At 53.1% G+C, this 19,776-nt stretch overlaps 1 protein-coding gene across 1 annotated transcript; it reads left to right on the plus strand.

Annotated features, from left to right (window-relative positions):
* The first annotated feature begins 8,125 nt into the window (after positions 1-8,125).
* Positions 8,126-19,532, plus strand: FADS1 (fatty acid desaturase 1). The gene is made up of 12 exons (XM_040981994.1): positions 8,126-8,341; positions 9,850-9,960; positions 10,377-10,574; positions 11,238-11,339; positions 11,420-11,548; positions 15,549-15,609; positions 16,813-16,889; positions 17,544-17,641; positions 17,778-17,874; positions 18,025-18,104; positions 18,200-18,325; positions 18,604-19,532. The coding sequence occupies exons 1-12, from the start codon at positions 8,168-8,170 to the stop codon at positions 18,653-18,655; spliced, it is 1,305 nt and encodes a 434-aa protein (XP_040837928.1). The 5' UTR covers positions 8,126-8,167; the 3' UTR covers positions 18,656-19,532.
* Positions 19,533-19,776: the final 244 nt, after the last annotated feature.

The following is a 19,776-nucleotide window of genomic DNA, read 5'->3' on the forward strand; positions in this document are numbered from 1 at the left end:
GCAAGGAGAGAGGGCATGGGAGCAGGAGGGCCAGCAACGATGGCAAGAAGCCAAAGGGCCGCTCCCTGTGTGAGGTGCAGGGACGTACCTCATCACCACAGGCACAAACGGGGTGACCTTTTGGTCGGGTTTAACGTGCAGGAGGATTTCTAGCAACTTCAGGTCACCTCACATGGAGTTTAACTTCCACGTGCTCATAATGGCATCTCCTCTTTCCCCAAACCCAAATGAGTACAAGGCTGACAGACAGAAGTTGTGCAACAAGCTCTAACTTCTTACCTGGTTCCCCTACGTCATAGGACACCCTTAACTATGTGACATGAAGGCACTGGATGTATAATCAGAAGCTCAAACAAGTCTGGGCCAAATACATAATTTCCACAGGAACTGATCCTCGTGCTTTCACCGTGAGGCTTGAGAGAAATGAAGCCTGGTGGTAAGACTCCAGAGATTCACAATCTAAAGTGATTTAGCAAGGAAAAGATTATGTATTTACATTAGACCTTTCTCTGAAAAACTGAAGGCTATAGCCCCCCAGTAGAGTAGCCCAGTGGCTGAAGTCCTTGCCTTGCATGCAGCTGGGGTCCCATATGGGCGCTGGTTCTAATCTCGGCAGCCCCATTTCCCATCCAGCTCCCTGCTTGTGGCCTGGGAAAGCAGTTGAGGACGGCCCAAAGCCTTGGGACCCTGCACCTGAGCCACATGGGAGACCCGAAAGACGCTTCAGGCTCCTGGCTTCAGATCTCCTCAGCTCCGGTCATTGCAGACACTTGGGGAGTGAATCATCAGACAGAAGATCTTCCTGGCTGTCTCTCTTCCTCTCTGTATATCTGATTTTGCAATAAAAATAAAACAAATCTTAAAAAAAACCTGAAGGCTATAGGGCTGGCACTGTAGTATAATAGGCTAAGTCTATGCCTGTAGCACCAGCATGCTATATGGGCACCAGTTCATGTCCTGGTTTCTCCACTTCCAATCTAGCTCCCTGCTTATGGTCTGGGAAAGCAATGGAGGATGGCTCAAGGCTTTGAACCCCTGCACCCACCTGGGAGATCTGGAGTAAGTTCCTGGCTCCTGGTTTCAGATCAGCTCAGTTCCAGCTGTTGCGGCCATTTGGGGAGTAAACCAGAATATGGAAGATCTCTGTTTCTCCTTCTATCTCTGCCTTTCAAAAGAACTAAATCTTAAAAAAAAAAATGCAAACTTGAAGGCTAGGAAGTCCTCAGTGGCAGCATCTATTTGGCTTCTGGTGAGGGTCAGGTGCTTCTTTAATTCACGATGTAAAATCACCATCAGTAGCCCCCTTACATCATCTACCTCTTATGTTTACAATCCTTTGTCTAAACAGATTCAAAGTTGAACTCATTCTCCATATTATTCCAATGGCCTTTATTACCACATATGACTGGATTAGAATCAGCATGAAGGTTTCACCCTGATTTGCCTCTCGTTCAGAGTAGTAAATTTAGGCAGACCAACTAGTTTTCAGAAGTATCCATCTGTACTCAAATAGCTGATTCTTATTCTGGGAAAGACAAGTGAATTTAGGGGTCAGAAGAGCCCACTCGGGCCAGCAAATGTTTTCTTTCTGTGTGTGAGCTCATCTGAATGGGGGGAGGCAGGACAGGGAAGAGCAACACATAGCTTGCCTTGTGGACTGTGTGCTAGCCCAGCTGTACCTTTTCATGTTTGAGACCATGGATTAGCCCACAAGTCTATGTGAGGTTGTGTACAGGGATACCGTGTATCAGCTAGTATTCAACAGAATTTACACTCATTTTCATTTTAACCCAGTTTAGGAAGCAACTAGAATGACACTGACATGAGAACACACAAAAAGAAACAAGAGCACAAGCGTGACATCTGGCACAGCTGTTAAAACGTTGGCTGGGGTGTCCCCGTCCACATCAGCATGCCTGCTGCTCGTCCAGCTCCTTGCTGACCCTGCTTCCTGAGAACACACATTCTGGGAGGCAACAGGTGATGGCTCAAGGAGGTGGGTCCCTGCCACCCACATGGGACATTCAGATGACGTTCCGGGCTCGTGGCTTCCACCTGGCTCAGCCTTCGATGTTGCAGGCATCTGGAGAGCGAACCAGCAGGTGGCAGATCTCTGAGTCACTCTGATTTTCAAATAAAAATAAATGAAACTTTTAAAAATTCATGTCACACACACACTATTAAATGCCAAAACTCAGACTTGTATCTTACTGACCTCTGATCAGTGTGATTTGTTTGCTGTCTTCCCCAGTGACCCGATTGGGCATGGACCATATGGTGTTGGACCTTCTAGTCCCAGCATCTCTCCGAGCAACTGACAAAGATTCTCCACAAATGTTGAATAAAGCACAAGGGCTGATTTTAGACACGTTGGGTAAACCAAGGAATCATTTTACAAGTAGTCTGTTAAAAAAAAAAAAAAGGAAATGTTCTTTTCCTGATTGGAAAAGTAATATGCCTTCATTATGGAAAATTCACAAAGCTTTCAAGAAAACACAAGTTATCTTTATCCACTTATCCAGAGATAATTATCATTACTCTTCCACTTTTCTTACTTCGAGCTGTTCTCTCCAAAAATGTATCACATTATTTTTTAATATTTTAATTAATTGATTTTTTAATGTATTTAGAAGGCAGACACAGGGACACACAACGAAGATACAGATTCATTCCCCACATTCTTCTGAGTCTCCCAAGAGGGTGCAAGGTCCCAAGGCTTCGGCCATCCTTTCTCAAGCCACAAGTAGGGAGCTGGTTGGAAAGTGAAGCCAGCAGAACACCAACTGGCATATGAGATTCTGGCACGTGCAAGGTGAGGACTTCAGCCACTAGGCTACCATGCCGGACACCCCCACACACACAGATGCTCGTAACAGTTGAGTCTCAGCCAGACCAAAGCCACCATGCCTGGAGCACAATCAAACCTCTCAAGGGCCCACCCACTAAAACCACCACCTATTGCTTCCCAGGGTGTGTATCACCAGAATATTGGAACTGGAAGTGCAGCCAGGTCTCAAACCTGGGCAGTCTGAAATGGGATGAAGGACAGGCCTCCTAAGTGATGTCTTAACACTACACCACGCCGTCGCAGCCATCACACTATTTTTGAGACCTGCACTATTGATGTGCATTAGATTGCTTCCATTTCTTGGGATCATAGATACAGCTCCAAGGAATATTTTTGACTTATACATTTTTTTCTAAGAAAATTTCAGGATGCTATATCTTTAAACATGGAATACTAGGAAAAATTTTTAAATTTCTATTTCTTCCCCAGCTGTAAGCAGCCACCTAGGTTGCAAGAGTTACAGTACTGGGAGAAAATCAGTCAATAGCTGGTGTGCCTTCTGGGCCTGGTTAATGCCAATTCTGTGTTAACTACACCAGTGTGCTAGCATAATTGCCTGTATTATTTAGGGGGGAATCTAGAGGGCCTCCCTGGATCAGGCCAAAGTACCCACGAATGTGCACAAGAGCCAGACCAGGCTTAGGTCACAGCACTCACTGTTGCTCGTGAGAGCCATGTTTGCGGGTGATCTTGGCAGGAATTCTTTGAGGTCACCCCAGCTAAATCACAGCACTCACCAGTATACATGACAGCCAGGGCTGAGGGAAGGATGGGCTAGGCTAGACCACAGCAATCACTGCTGCTAGCTGGGACTGGTGACAGGCCAGGCCAGGCTGGGCTGCAGCATCTGCTGGTGAGTGTCAGGGCTGAGGGTGGGCCATGCTAGGATGGATTGTAGCCAGTATGCATGAAAACCAAAGCTGGGTAAGCCTAGTAGGTGATTTTTGAGGATACTCGTGCTATGTGGCAGCACCCCTCTAGTGCACATGAGAGCCAGGGCTAGGAGGTGGGACTGATCAGGCAGCTGTACCCACCAGTATAAGTGCAGTTGCTGGGGCAAAGGGCAGACTGAATCAACTGTACATCAGCTGGCACTCATAAGAGCAAAGGCTGAGGACCTCCCAGGTGAAGCTTCTTAGAGGGTTCTTCAACTACAACACTGTGCCCAATCCCTGACACAAGGGAAAATCACGCAGTCATGCAGTCTGATCCTGGAGCACATGTTGTAGGACCGTGGACCATCGCAGTGACTTACCCTTGTGCAATAATGGAGAGTATACCCAGATGAACATGAAAATCAAGACAGCCAACTCATATAAGTCAACAGAAGACTTCAAGTAGTCCCTCAGAAGTGGAAAGGACAGGCCGAACAACACCCCAGGCCAGGTTTTGCAGTCAGCACCTAGGCCTGTGGGCACACTGAGGTAGATGAGGACAAAAGGCCTTAGATAGAATTCCTAACCTCTTAACAAAGTCAACGACTGTCAAGAACAATCCAGATAACTCCCCACACTGGGGCCTCTAAGGCAACATCCAATGACTGACCAACATCCAATGACTGACCAACATCCAATGACTGACCAACATCCAATGACTGACCGTCTTCATCCCTAGGCGTTGATGCGGTATGATAGCAAGGAACAGTGCACGTTCTCTCCCTGCACTATTTGCTAGGCAAGTAGCTAACAGACTGATACACAAATAGTTGATATATAAAAGTACATGGAAGGATGCCAAAGCAAGAGTCAGGGACCAGAAATTTCTGGTCTGGGTCTCTCATGCGAGTAGCAGGGATTCAACTACTTACATCATCACTATCGTCTCTCAAAGCAGAAGATGGAAATGGAAGCAGAAACACCTCTCCGTGGGTACCCCTTGAAATCACACCATTTCACAGCAAACTCTGGTCTTTAGTCAGCCTCATGTCTTGGAAAAAAAAAAAAAGACTATGATCAATTGGAATTTAAACCTGTTAAACTACTTTTTAAAAGATTTATTTTTATCAGAAAGGCAGATTTACAGAGTGGAAATACAGAGAGAAAGATCTTCCATCTGCTGATTTACTCACCAAGTGACCACAACAGCCAGAGCTAAGCTGCTTTCCCAGGCTATATGCAAGGAACTGGATGGGAAGTGGAGCAGCCAGGACATGAACCAGCATCCACGTGAGATGCTGGCGCTTGCAAGGCAAAGGATTAGCCAATCATCATGCCAGGCCCTAAACTACCTTTTTTTGCCTCGATTTTGCTCAACACAGTGCAGAGACTTCTGTTAAGGACTGTACCCTTTCTCTTGGTATTATTTGCCTGATGTAATAAGCCCCCTGATGTTTTGGATTCCCCCAAGAGTTTTAACTATTCATATGGAGCCTTTCTTTGTCTATCACATGGTGTTGTTTGGGGCCAGAATTGTGGCATGTCAGGCTACATCATACCACCTGCAAGGAAGGTGGCATCCCACAAGAATGCCAGTTCAAGGGCACTGCATAGTAGCCTAGTGACTAAACCCTTCCCTTGCATGCACCGGGATCCCATGTGGGTGATAGTTCCCAGCTGATCTGCTTCCCATCCAGCTCCCTGCTTGTGACCTGGGAAAGCAGTCAAGGATGGCCCAAAGCCGTGGGACCCTGCAACCATGGGGGAGACCCAGAAGAAGCTTCTGACTCTTGGCTTCAGATCAGCTCAGCTCCAGCCATTGAGGTCACTTGGGGAGTGAACCCCTGGACGGAAGTTCTTTCTTTATGTCTTTCCTCCTCTCTGTGATTCTGCCTTTCCAATCAAAATAAAATAAATAAATCTTAAAAAAGAAGAAGAAGAAGAAGAATGCTGGTTCAAGTCCTGGCTGCTGCACTTCCAGTCCAGCTCCCTGCTAAGAAGTCTGGGAATGCAGTAGAAGATGGTCCAAATGTTTGGACCCCTGCAGCTACATGGGTCACAGCAACGGAGCTCCAGACTGTCTGTTGCAGCCAGAAGACTGAGGACCTTTCTCTTGTTTTAACTGTGCCTTTCAAATAAATAAAAAAATCTTTATTTGAAAGGTGGGAGTTACAGAATGAGGAAGATAGATACCTTCCACACACTGGTTCACTCCCCAAATGGTCACAATGGCTGGAGCTGAGCTGCTTTGAAACCAGGAGTCTAACTGGTACCCATACAGGATGCCAGTGCCATACGTAGAGGCCTAGCTTACCATACCACAGTGTTGGCAACCATTAAAAAATCTTTAAAAAAAAAAAAGTTTCATTTATGATACGGCATGAGCTATAAAAACGTGAAGAAAGCACATGGAATTACCTAATTTGGCATTGCAAATTATAAACTGCACACTGAGATTGAAGCCAGCACCTTAGGACCTTAGCAGTGTCAGTGCCCAAGGCCTTGGCCAGTCTTTCCAGAGGACAGTCTCTTTAGGAGCTGGTGCCAGGCAAACTGGAGAAGAACGAGAGTAAACCCTTCTCTCTCATCATACGCAAATTCAACGTAAAACGTATTAAAAGATTAAAACGTAAGAGTCCAAACTATTAATTCACTAGAAGGAAACGGGAGAAAACTCACAACAGCCAAGATATGAATTTATCTAAGTATCCATGAGCAAATGGACAAAGGGGTAAAGAAAATGTGGCCTATATACATGATGGGATAGTATTGAGCCATAAAAAGAATGAAAACCTAACATTTAAAACATCACAGATAAAACTGAAGGACATTAAGAAAACTAGCTCTGGACAGAGGGTCAAACACCAAGTGAATTCACTAATTCGTAGACTGGGAGGAAAAAAAAACTGGTCCCACAGGGACTTGGTGCGGGTCAAGACACAGCTTCTAACGTTGGCATCCCGTAGCAGATGCCAGCTTGGCCCGGCTGCTCTGCTTGCGCTCCAGCTCCCAGCTGACCTGACACAGGAACAGCCCCTGGGCTCCGGCCACCCACATGGAGGACCAGGATGGAATTCCCGGCTCCTGTTAGAACTAGATCCAGCTGTTGCAACCATTTGGGAGTGAATCATCAGACGGAAGAGTTCTCTGACTTTCCCTGTCACTCTGCCTTTTTAAACCCTCACTCTCAGAAACTGGACTGGTTAGGAAAGAGGATTAGAAGACATATAATCATCAGGTAGGTTCAAGAGCCAGATTGGACGGCAAGGGAACTATAGTTAGCAACGCCACAGTGTATGCTTCCAAAATGAGAAAGAAAAAAAGTGGCTGTTAAGTCCTGACACCATGAACATCCTAATGATCTGAGGTAAAAATAATTTTGCCATTCCACATGGTCTATACCAGCACACTCCCCATACATTGTGCCAACACATCTACCTTCATCTAAAAAGACAAAATAAAACAAAAAATCGCGGTGTAATTGTTCGATTCGGCCTAACCGCTACTCTCCTAGAACTGAAGCGAACAAATGAACAAACCAACCGGGTTAGTACGTGCAGAGCGTTCTAGCGCCCAAGAAGTGGCACCTCAGCTAACGACGGTGGCCGAGCTGTCAGCCAATCACAGGCTGCGGACCGCTCAGCCACTTCCAAATAAGGAAAACACCCAGGGCCGCGGCCAATCACAGGCTGCGGTCCCCTCAGCCACTTCCAAATAAGGAGAACGCCAAGGGCCAGGCCAATCAGGCAGCTTCCCTGTGTCCACAAAGCCCGCCCGCGCAGCCGGCCGGGGGCAGCGCGCCGAAGCAGCAACCAGAGTTTTTGCCTTTTTTTTTTTTTCCCCTCAGATGCATTCTGCGAAGTTTCATTTAAAGGGTTTTCTCTTTGAACCCACCCACTCGGGGCTCCGCCCCACTCCCACAAGCCTGAGCCCGGTTAAGTCGTCCTCCCCCGGCCGGCGGCCACACCCCCGGGCGTCCACAGGGACCGTTAGTCCGCCCGCGCCTCCCGCCGGCGACCGGCGCCCCGACGCCCCAGCGGACTCTGCTCGGACGGCGGACGGAGGCCACCCCTTCAACAGAGGCCGGCAGCCGTCCAAGGTCGCGGGGCTGGCGGCGGAGGCGTGGCCGGCTGCCCCGCGCCACGCGGCGTGGCCAATCGGAGCGCGCGCTGCCGGGCTCGGCGGTCCGCAAGCCGCGGGGTGCTGAAAACGGGGCGCGGGCGGCGGGTGCCTCCGGGTGCCTCCCAGCCCAGCCGCCTCCCGCTGCACCCAGCCCAGCTCAGCCTAGCCCAGCCCAGCCGCCTCCGCTGCACCCAGCCCAGCCGAGCCGAGCCGAGCCGAGCCGAGCCGCCTCCCGCTGCACCGAGCCGAGCCCAGCCGCCTCCCGCCGCTGCACCGAGCTGCCCCCGAGCGCGCGCCTCGCAGGCCCCGGGCACTGTGCCTCATGGCTCCCGAGACTCCACGCTACTTCACCTGGGACGAGGTGGCCCAGCGCTCCGGACGCGAGAAGGAGCGGTGGCTGGTGATAGACCGGAAGGTGTACAACATCAGCGACTTTGTCCGCCGGCACCCGGGGGGCTCCCGGGTTATCAGCCACTATGCCGGGCAGGATGCCACAGTGAGCGGCGCGGCGCGGGGCGGGGCGGGGAGGGGCCCGGGGCAGCTGCAGCTCCCGAGGGGAGAACAGGAAGTTCGGCATCCTAGGCGGAACGACAGTGAATCCGTAGGGAGAGAGGCCCGGCCGGTTAGGTGCCGGGTGGTGGGGAGCCCTTGGCAAGGGCGGGAAGGAGGCCTGGAAGACGAGCCCCCCGGGGAGGGGATGGAGATGGCAACGTGCATGCATGCACACAAAGGGCTGTGATGCCCAGCCGAGCATATCCTCGGTAGCCCCGAGGCTGTGGGCTTCTCCCGGAGCAACACGACCCCCAGCTCCCGCGCTGGCCTCCCGAGGGTGGGGGGGGGCAGTGTTTGGGGACACGGAGTCCCGACCTGCCGCTCGTCTCCACTGAGCTGACCCGTGCATAGGGGCCAGACACGGGCACCCCACTGCACGGTGCAGACAGTGGCGGGTGTGCATGGTGGGGCTGCCGGCATCCGCAGGCGCTTCAGCGAGGGGCCGTGCTGGGGTCACTCCTCTCCTCCCTGGGCCTTCCTGAGGGGGAAGCGCGCCCCCAGCCCAGTCCTGTCGCTAAGGCTGCCTGGGATAGGAGGGAGGGTCATTGCTTTGTACATTTCCTCCTGTCCAGCGGCCCTAACACCCCTGAGCGCCTCCGCGTCCCTGTCGTCACCAGGCGCTGCAAACGCTGTGGGAGAGGAGCCGCCACTCCCCTCGCAGGCAGCCCACCCAGAGGACCAAGCCGCGGCCTGCACGGGTTACCCCTGGTGTCCACGGCAGGCCTGGGCTTGCGCATGTGCGGTCACAGCGAGCCAGCTGTCTGGGTTTGCCCCCTGCGGTGGGGACTTGGGGCCAGAGACGCCGGCAAGGCGATTGGTGGGGATGCGTGGTACCACCGACTGCCGGCTCCGCCCTGCATCCCCGCAACCCTCCAGGGGGGGGGGACCCCTGATCTGGTAACAGACCCCACCTCACATAACCAAAATCAGCCGCTGTGGGGACTGTGGGGTGGTCAGGGTCCTGGGGAAATACCCGGCCCTATCCGGAACAGTAGAAGAAAGGGGGAAAGATTGGCTAGGTCCCCTAGTGGGATAGGAGACCTCCTCAGCAGAGAACTGCGGCCCAGAAAATGTAGACTTGTGAAAGTGCCGCCAAGTCCCCCTGTTTTTCAACCATGTTTAAACCATGGACAAAAGGTCCCCAAACACCCCCTTCCCCCCGGGGGAGGGAAAAGCAGCCCTGGCCGTCTCGGTGGGTCTCACCATGGCACTATGGCACTGCTTGGTGTGGCACCACTGCTAACGGGACACAGATGGTGGTGAGATGCGGTTGTGGACATCTGTCTTTGCACTCTCAGGGCAGCTGGCGGGAGGAAGGTGGCACGGTATCTTCTGTTCATCTTCAGCCTGCTGTCTGACCAGCAGGAGGCCGGCCTGTGGCATGCCTGCACCCTGCGGGAGTGCGGGGTGCTGGAGCTGCGCCCCTCACCCGCCTTCTCCCCTCGCTTGCAGGATCCCTTTGTGGCATTCCACATCGACAAGGGCCTCGTGAGGAAGTACATGAACTCTCTCCTCATTGGAGAACTCTCTCCGGAGCAGCCCAGCTTTGAGCCCACTAAGAATGTGAGACCCTGTTTGTGCTTGGGAGCCTTGGTGATTGAGGGGGAGGGGGCAGAAAGCCAACCTGGATGGAGTCCCAAGGGAGCCCTCAGTCAGCTCCCTGGAAACTCAGGACCCCCCGAGGCCCAAGGCTGCCATCACCACCACCACCACCAGGACTTAATTTCCTGGGCACTTAGCATGTGCCAACCATAAATTCCTGGAAGTGGCCAAGCCAGAGGCCAAGGATCCCACAGATAGCAATGGCAGAGCAGGGACAGTGACCAGGTCCGTGGAACTTGGAGGCTCCCGCAGCACCTGCCCTGTCAGCCTTGTTTGTCACCATGGTGTCTTGGTCTAGGGCTGTGTGGCCTGAGCGGGCGCTTGGCTCCAGCAGTGCTGGGAATAACCACTGCTCCCCATTCCCCACTCTCCTGCAGAAGGAGCTGACGAACGAGTTCCGGGAGCTGCGGGCCACCGTGGAGCGGATGGGACTCATGAAGACCAACCCCGTCTTCTTCCTGCTGTACCTGCTGCACATCCTGCTGCTGGACGTGGCCGCCTGGCTCACTCTCTGGGTCTTCGGGACATCCTTGGTACCCTTCCTCCTCTGCGCAGTGCTGCTCAGCACGGTTCAGGTGCGAGCACAGCCATACCCATCATCGGGGCAGAGGCTCCTAGGAACCTGCAGAAGGCCGTGAAGCCGTGTCCTCTGACTAGAGTCAATCAAAGTTCTTTTGGCGAGTGGGTTCAGAAGAACAACATATATGCCGCTCTCTGTGGCTTCTGTCTGCTCTTCAGCCACATGGATGACTTCGTTTCTCTGCCTCTGCAGCAGTTCCACTCAGGATTCCATTCCTGTGGAGTTTGTGCTGTGTAACTTCAACTTCAGGTCCTACCACAGCCCGAGGGTGCTAAGAACCAAGACCCGGTTTTGGTTCCCTAACCACCAATACCGGCACTGCCCGATATGGGATTGGGATCTGATAGTTGGCCCTCAGAGGCCATTTGTCAAGTCTACTCACCTCTGAATCCTTTCCGTACTCTGGTGTCAGTTTGTCCCAAGTCTTGGCACTATGGGTACACTGAAGGAGGGAGAGGCATCGTGATTTGTCCCAACTCACACATGAGTCAGTGGCAGAGCCGGAATTGGGACCCAGGTTTCCTGGTTTTCTTTCTTTGATATGCTTGTTTGGGGACGTGGGGGTGGTGTGGCTATCTCAGCCCTGAGCGGATGAAGGAAGGGAGGTTGGAGAGGACGTGGTCCTGTGGGCTGCTCTCAGTACTGACCCTTCCCCCAGGCCCAGGCTGGTTGGCTGCAGCATGACTTCGGGCACCTGTCTGTCTGCAGCACCTCCACATGGAACCACCTACTGCATCATTTTGTGATTGGCCACCTAAAGGTTAGTGATGTGGGAGAGGAGCCTTCAGAACCTGGGAGGTGGGAGATAGCACCTTTCGGAACTCCTCTCTCTTTCTACAGGGGGCTCCTGCCAGCTGGTGGAACCACATGCACTTCCAGCACCATGCCAAACCCAACTGCTTTCGCAAAGACCCAGACATCAACATGCATCCTTTCTTCTTTGCCCTGGGGAAGATCCTCTCTGTGGAGGTGAGCAGAGGCGTCATTGGAAAGGTCCTGGGGAGTGGAAGGCAGCCAGCACAGAGGGCTTGGTGAGAAATGCTCACGATGTTGTTGGATGGGCTGGTTGGGTCCCCGCTGCATGGTAGTTAAAGGAGGGGTGCCCAGAACTGATTCACCTGTCCTGCCTAGAGTGAGTCCCAGCAGCCAGTAAGTTCTGTGTGAAGTACCCGTGCTGCAGCAGGACCCGAGATGGACTGCCCGAGCCCCTGTCGTTGACTCGAGTCGGGAGAGCTTTTGTGACACTCCTGTCCCAGGCAGTCGCTCCCTTTGCGTTTTGTCTTTCTACCTCTTGTACTTGGAAGTCCTGCTGTGTCCAGTCTCCCTGTCCAGGGCTGGACTATCTGGCTGATCTTTAATCCCTCAGTACCTAGGACAGTTATTCATTGAATCATCAGTCTTTCATATCTATTGGTTCTGCCTCTGAATTGAGCCTTCTGCATACCAGAAATGTTAGTAAGAAAAAAAGTCCATCTGCATCCAGTGTGTAGACTCTCCCCTGAGCAGTGCAGTAAAACAACTCTTTGCATAGCACTTACACTCTAGTGGGTGTTGTAAGCAATCTACAAATGATGTAAAGTGTATGGAGGAATGGGTCTTATCTGCAGATTTTGCTTTTTTTTTTTTAAGATTTATTTATTTTTGTTGAAAAGGCAGATTTACAGAGAATAGAGACAGAAAAACCCACTGGTTCACTCCCCAAATGGCCGCAACAGCCAGAGCTAAGCTGATCTGAAGCCAGCAGCTAAGATGTTCTTTCATGTTTCCCACGTGGGTGCAGGGTCCCAAGACTTTGGGCCATTCTCTACTGCTTTCCCAGGGCACAGCAGGGAGCTGGGTGGGAAGTGGAGCAGCTGGGACATGAACCAGCGCCCATACAGGATCCTGTACTTGCACAGGGGGAGGATTAGCTAGTTGAGCCATCATGCCAGCCCCAGATTTTGCTATTTTTCAAGGTGGGTGTGCTAGAACCAGTCCTCCACAGATACTGTGGAACAACTTTTTCTCACCCTTCTTCTGGTCGCAGACTGACTTCCACGGCAGTCAGCACTGGGCTGGAAATGTCCTCTGAGGCTGTGAGTGAGCAGAAATGGTAACGCACCTACTGAAAGAAGAGTGCCTGGGTAGAGACTTAGTGAGTTTTTAGTACGCACCAGGCAGTCGAAGGTTCTCAATGGCCAGCCGAGTTCTTTGCAGAGTTCATTTAAAACCCTTTTGTTCCAAGCTCCAGGCTGCAGCCAGAGTTCTGCCAGCTCCTCCTCCCCCACTTTATGACATTTCAGCTTGCCAGGATTAAACTGTCATTGAACAAGTTTCAGTCCCAGGCATGAGTTCAAGGTAGCCTGGCTCTCCTCTCCTCAATCTCTCAATCTCTCTCTCTCTGTCTCTCTCTCTCTCTCTTTCCCCCTCCCTCCCCCCTGGCCATGAGACCTCTGGGATGGCAGTGATGGCTGTCCTGGCTTGAGAAGCTTGTAGCTGGAGGCTTATTCCCCACCCCCACCCCTGGCTGCAGTAGCTGCTTCTAGGGCAGCAGGATGAGCATTATACTGAGCTCTTGGTAGCATTTCTGTTGTTACTGGAGTCTTTTTAAAGGAAGCTAGCTGGAAGGGAACCTTTGTACACCACTGCCTTCATTGTCTCTTGATTTAGGGTTTTTAGGAAATCCCTGTCTTCAGGTAGCAAAAGCAGAGAATGATCTAGAATGGCCCATTGTTCTCTCCCTCCCATGACTCCCCCAGCTAGGAGGCTGAGAGCAGGCTGCCTGTCGGTGAATGCCCCATTTCAGGCTGCCCAGGGCTGCGCTCAGTTCATCTGGGTGCGGATGAATTTGAGATCGATGCCAGTGCGGAGCCAGTGGCATCCTCCTAGGGCCTCCCAGTGCCACTGAAACACAAGAAGGGAGCAGGACTACTTTGCCTAAACAGAACCCTTCTGACCAAGGATCTCAACAGGAGGCGGCAGCGGAAGGCACGTCTTTCCTTCACAGGGTCTGTCTCACTCAACCCCAGAAGGTGGCTCTGCTTCCAGGGCCCCCTCTTGTTATGTTGCTTGGGGTGGCACCCCCCCCAGCCCCAACCCTAAGCGCTACACCCACTTTCACCACTACACCCAGTTCCTCTGCATGCCGTTTGCACTGCCTTCCGAAAGATCCCAAGTCTGTCAGCCTTCCATGGCTCTGGTCCGTCTCTGGTCTGGATTAGCTTCCGTGTCTTCACTGGTCTCCCTACAACTGTGCCTGCACCCTGCTGCTCCTTCTCAGGTCCAGCCAGAGCGAAACTTGTAAAGCAGAGTGTGGGAAGTGCTCTAGTGACTTCCCGTTAGAAGCCACACTCCTTAGCGAAGCCTGAGACCCTCCGAGATCACACGTTGTCTGGTTTACTCATCGATCAGGCCCAAGTCCGGATGTCAGTGTCTAAGGCACACCAGACGCGATCCCTCCACCAGAACACTTGCACTGTCTGTCCCATTTTCCTGCTTTTAATCTGTTCAGTTGTAAAATGTACTAACCACACCACTTATCACCCCACCTATCTTCCTTCCCCCAATACCCCAAATCCCACAATTACACCTCTCCCCTTTCCATCCCCACTCATTACCACATATTAATAATCCACCTCCCACCCTCATAACCCACTTCCTCAACCATTCTCTTCCCTTTCCAAATCATATCCCATCCTTCTTCTCATCCATATCAAACCCCTCTAACATACCTTATAAATCATCTTCCCTATTTCCTTCATTATTTATCATTAACCATCCCCCCCCCCTCTTTCTTCCTTCCCTTCTCTAACCATTCACCATTCCCCACCTCCATTCACCTAACCTCAAAATTCTATCCCACTCTCATTACCTCCACACAACATCAAAAAAACCAAACAACACCACAATTACAAACACACCAACACACAACACAACTAAATAAACCCCAAAAAAAACAAACAAACTCAAACCCACCCATTAACCCACCCCTCAACCCCCCCATTCCCCTCTCACTTCACTTCCCCCTCTTATCCTCAAAAACCTCTAACACCCCATCATAACCTTTCCCCTTTTCTTCCCCCCCCAATTCCCAACCACCCTCAAAACACTTCCCCAACACCTCCCTCATTCACCTCCCATCCTCCCCCTCCACCACCCATTATCCCACACCTCATCCCTCCATCCCCCTTATTCAACCCAAACATACACCTCCATCATACACAAACCAACAACCAATACACATACAAACCCCACCCACCCAAAAACCATACCCTGTCACTCCCCATCACATTTCTCCCTTCACCCACCATCCCTCCTTATCATCCTACTTCCTCCCTCTTATATCTCCCTCTCCCTCCCTCCCCCCATACATCACCAATCTCCAATCCTTTACCCCCACCTCACCATAAAACTCAAACTCCGCACCCACACTTACAAAATAACCACTAGACAACCAACCGCTGGGGTGGACTGCCAGCAACCTTCAGGTTGCCAAGTTGTTCTTGGTATCGTTTCTACAAACGTGCCAAGCATGGCATAACTTGCAAGGGATGTTTGTAAAGCTCATGCAGAAGGCAGCAGGCTAGAAGGCTTTGAGGAGAAGGGTTAGAGGCTAGACACAGAGGGAAAGCTTTCCTGTCTAGGGTTGAAACTACTTTTCCACTGTGTCTGAAAATTACCATGTGGGAGGAAGAAAAAAGGCAGTGGGGAAATACGACAGAGGTGTCGCGGGGGGGGGGGGGGGACATAGGAGCCTTAGAGACCTGCAGACTGTGTCATGCGCATGCCTTTTGTGAACATGGGATGCTGAGCTAGAGGCCTTGGCACAGTCCACAAAAGGCAGCCCACAGCGTCATGTGCCGTGGCTGCGAGCGAGGCTGGGCCTGCTGAAAGCGGCCAGGAGCTTCTAGCTCCCGTACCAGGCCTAACCTTCTGAGCAGGAAAAGGCTGAGGTCACGAGGGGGTCCTGACTTCCTTGCTTTTTTCACAGCTTGGGAAACAGAAGAAAAAGTACATGCCGTACAACCATCAGCACAAATACTTCTTCCTGAGTGAGTGTCCTGACCTACCCAGGAGTTGTGGTGTGGAGGGGGTGAGGCGGAAGCAGCTTACCAAGAGACTGCAGCCTTTTCAGGCAAAGGGCAGAGAAAGCACCCTGCCCCCGACTCGGTTCCTTGCTGCGTGGGCAGTCTGTACCGCTGCTGAGCAAGACCGCCTCGCGGGCTCATGTTTGCCTAAAGGGCATTGGTGTGCAGACGGACCAGTCCCTCGCAGCCCACCCCAGTTTGCCTGAGGAAGCTCAGTGCTCAGGTGGCACTGTCAAGATCAAGCCTCAAAACCTTCATCTTTGTCAGAGACCTGGGTCAGCGCCCCGGGAAGGCAAAGGTACAGGGGAGGAGCTGGTGGAGCTAGATGCCCTATGCTTGTCTTATGTGCCTTCCAAAGACTGCTCTAAAGTCTCCCCTCATGCCTAAAATATGTGAGCTTTCAGTTCCTACAGGCAGAGAGGGAAGGAGGCTGTTTAGACTGAAGTTTATCCTAGCTTCCTGTTCCCAGCTACCCCTACTAAAGAAGGGGTAGAGTGGAACGGGTACTTTGTGAAGAAGGAACTTTAGGATCCCGGGCCTCAGCGGGCTCTGCAAGAGGTTAGAGCTGGCTGTAGACAAGGAAGTGAGGTCCACTTCTTCAGCTCCCGGTTGTGTTCTCAAAGAGTTCCTGCTGTTCATTCTTACAGCTGCCTTCTAGCGCTGCAGGTTGGGGTGGCCCAAGGCCACCTCTACAGTCCAAGGAAATAGGGCCCAGCCTATGAGGCATCTGCAGGTTCCTGCTGAACACACACACACACTCTCTCACTTTCCTGCCCCGTCCCTTCACCTGCATGATGAAGCAGGCAGGAGCACAGGACAGATGGCAGCAGGGATAAGCTTGGGACCAAGAGGAGGGCCCATGGCAGGGGCACAGTGGCCAGGGCAGCACCCAGGAGTGCCCTTTTAAAGGCATTGGAGCAGAGCACATTCCTAGGCTGCCCTGTTCCCCTGGAAAAGAACACCACTCCCACCCCTTGCTCTCCCTGGCATCCTCGGAGGTGCGGCTGGCCCCGGCCTTCCATGCACGCCCACCATCGCTGTCTGCTGGGTCCAGTGGCTGGAGGAGCACCGAGGCTGCGGGAGGGTATGGCACAGCAGGTGCCCCAGCACCGAGCAGCCCTGTCACCAGCCGCTGCTCAGGCCTCCTGTCTTCTGCTTGCTCCCCAGTTGGGCCCCCAGCCTTGCTGCCTCTCTACTTCCAGTGGTATATTTTCTATTTTGTTTTCCAGCGGAAGAAGTGGGTGGTGAGTATCCATGGCCCCGGGACCCCACCTTCATTTGCCTGGGGAGGGGAGGGTTTTCCTGGGGAAGCTGAGACTGGCCTTTGAGCAGTAAAGCCGGGTACAGATCTGACCACTAGGTAGGATGAGGTGGCAGGGCCCTGAAGGTAGCCTGGCTCCTAAAGTCCAGAGGCCCTAGCTCTGGGCATTAAGCCAAGAAGGGACCAGGCTGAGGATGGGGAGGAAGCGGAGATGTACCCATTTTGAAGAAGCTCAATAAAGCTGAATGTGGTTGATAGCAGAAGAGATACAAGCCAAAAGGTTATGGGCATTCCAAAAGGGGCCTGTGTCTGGCTTTTCTGGCTGGTCATGGAGGACAGGCAGAGCTTGGGGAGGGGAGAACGCGTCGCACAGAGAGGCTGGGAGTTAAGGAGTAAGGCCAGCAGAGATTGTTCTGAGTAAGGCATTTGTACAGAGGAGGGGATGGGGACTTGGTTAGGACACTGGCCTGGACTGGGCCGTGCTGCTCAGTCACAGGCAGCCAGAAGGGCTGGGGAAGAACTGGAGACACAGAGGTCCCAGAGGGGTCCAGTCCCTGGTGACACTGAGAGACCAAGGGTGGGGCCGCCAAGGGCAGCAGGCACGGAAGAGCTGTTCCCTCTGCCTTTCCTGCCGCAGGACTTGGCCTGGATGATCACCTTCTATGTCCGCATCTCGCTCAGCTACGTGCCCCTGTTGGGGCTGAAGGGCTTTCTGGGCCTCTTCTTCATTGTCAGGTAGGACTTGGCGGGAGAGGCATGGATGATGGCCTGGGAGAGTAGGGACAGGTGGGAGGTGTGCGGGAGGGTGGATGGGTTGGGAGGCTGAGAAGGCCGGGCTCCGGACTGTTCCGGTGTGTGCCTCCTGCAACAGGTTCCTGGAGAGCAACTGGTTTGTGTGGGTGACACAGATGAACCATATCCCCATGCACATTGATTATGACCAGAACAAGGACTGGGTCTCCACCCAGGTAAGGGATGGGGGAGCGGGAAGAGCCCCCAGACAGCACTGCCTCGTTGGCTGCCACCTTGAGAAGGGCATATGCAGGACTGGCCGTCTTTACCTGGAGGAGGCTGGGCTGGCCGAGCCCAGGGACACACTGTTCTCTGACCTCCTCCAGCTCCAGGCAACATGCAACGTCCACAAGTCTGCCTTCAATGACTGGTTCAGTGGGCACCTCAACTTCCAGATCGAGCACCAGTGAGTAGGACGGCCCGGGAAGCCAGACAAGCTAAGGGTGGTGGGGGGTGGGCATGTGAAGCACCAGGACTCTCTGACCTTGCCCTTCTCTCTAGTCTCTTCCCCACCATGCCCCGGCACAACTACCACAAAGTGGCGCCCCTGGTACAGTCCTTGTGTGCCAAGCATGGTATCAAGTACCAGTCCAAGCCCCTGCTCTCGGCCTTTGCTGACATTGTCCAGTGAGTACCGGGACCCAGCGGGGAGCTGCTGCTGTATGCATGGGGCAGGGCAGGGTACCAGAGGTGGCCCACTCCTAAGTGGAGGTGGCCGTGGCAAGGGCAGGGAGCACTATGGGCCCATGGATGCTCACCTGGGTGCCAAGGCCCAAGTGTTTCTGCAGGCAGAGGGGAAGGAAGCCCAGAGGCCAGGTAGTCAGGGCCGCCTCTCCCTAGCGCCTGCCCCGCTTGAGAGCGCAGCTCCCCCCGAGTGCCTTACCACCTGCCCCTCTTTCCTGCAGCTCTCTGAAGGAGTCGGGGCAGCTCTGGCTGGACGCCTATCTTCACCAGTAACACCAGCTCCACCCCAAGGAAGAGGACTCTGAAGCCAAAGCTGGGGAGCTTGAGGGACGATGCCACTAAGTTCTCATATTTGGGGGGTGCGGGGCAGGGGTGGGAAAAGACAGGCTCATACCCTTCTCTCCGTCTTTGGGCATAAAGGCCCACGGAGGGGTCAGAGAAGGTGTGGGTTCCCCCGGGGCGGAGGGGGAAGGTGCTGCTGGACAGGGCTGTGGGGTTCGTTTCTTTTTTTCTAGTTTAATGTAGGTGAGTCGAGGGGAAGAGATAGAACACTAAAATGCCACTCAGATAAAGGGGAGCTTCGTCTGGCCTATCCCAGCAACCGCCCATGGGGCAGTGGCCTGGTGGGCCCCGCCGATGGCTGATGGGAAAGCCATTTTTGTTTCACAGTGGCCCAAAGGCTCTCGGCACTGCTGATGGTGAAGGCATGTTCCACCCAGGGTCTGAAGGGAACCTCAGGCCCTAGCTCTTGTCAGATCTCACAGGGCAGAGGGCTGCTGGCCGCTGGCCTTCCTCTTCCCTGGAGACACATGGCGCTGTCCATGGTTCCCCTTGCAATGTCCAGTGTAAGACAGCAGTTGGCACGAGTGACCAAAGTGCTTGGTGGCAGGGCTCGGAGCACGACCTCTGAGCCAGGCTGAGCCGTAGTGCTGCCTGGGGCAGCCGTGGTGGCTTGGAGAATCACTTCAGAGGTCTAAATCCAAAATAGGAAGATTAAAGAGTATATCATTGTTGTTGCCTTAGTGAGGCTTCTTGCTGTCCGTTCTTGTTTAGCTGTCTTGACCCCTCTGGAGACCAGTTAGGAATTTAGGATAAATTCTTAGAAATGCACATCCGTCTAACACAGAAGCAATTTTCTAACCTTGTGGTTCCTGAGTTTCCTGTGTCTCTCCAGAGAGCAAACATAGGAATCTGGCCCAGAGGTCTTGTCTGAAGTCACCCCCTTCCCTCCCCACCCCAGCTTTGTGGTCCTGGTGAGGGGACAATTTGCCAGTCAACAGCATGTACCCTGTGCGCCAGCCATGCTGGACACTGGGAGGAGAGAACAGCACTGCGCAGGGAGGGGCTGGCAGGTCCAGGGGATCAGCACCCCGAGATGCTGGGCTAGGGCTCAG

This window comes from Ochotona curzoniae, unplaced genomic scaffold (genome assembly GCF_017591425.1).
Source record: "Ochotona curzoniae isolate NIBS_2020 unplaced genomic scaffold, NIBS_Ocur_1.0 contig_3527, whole genome shotgun sequence".
In the NCBI taxonomy this organism is placed as follows: domain Eukaryota; kingdom Metazoa; phylum Chordata; class Mammalia; order Lagomorpha; family Ochotonidae; genus Ochotona; species Ochotona curzoniae.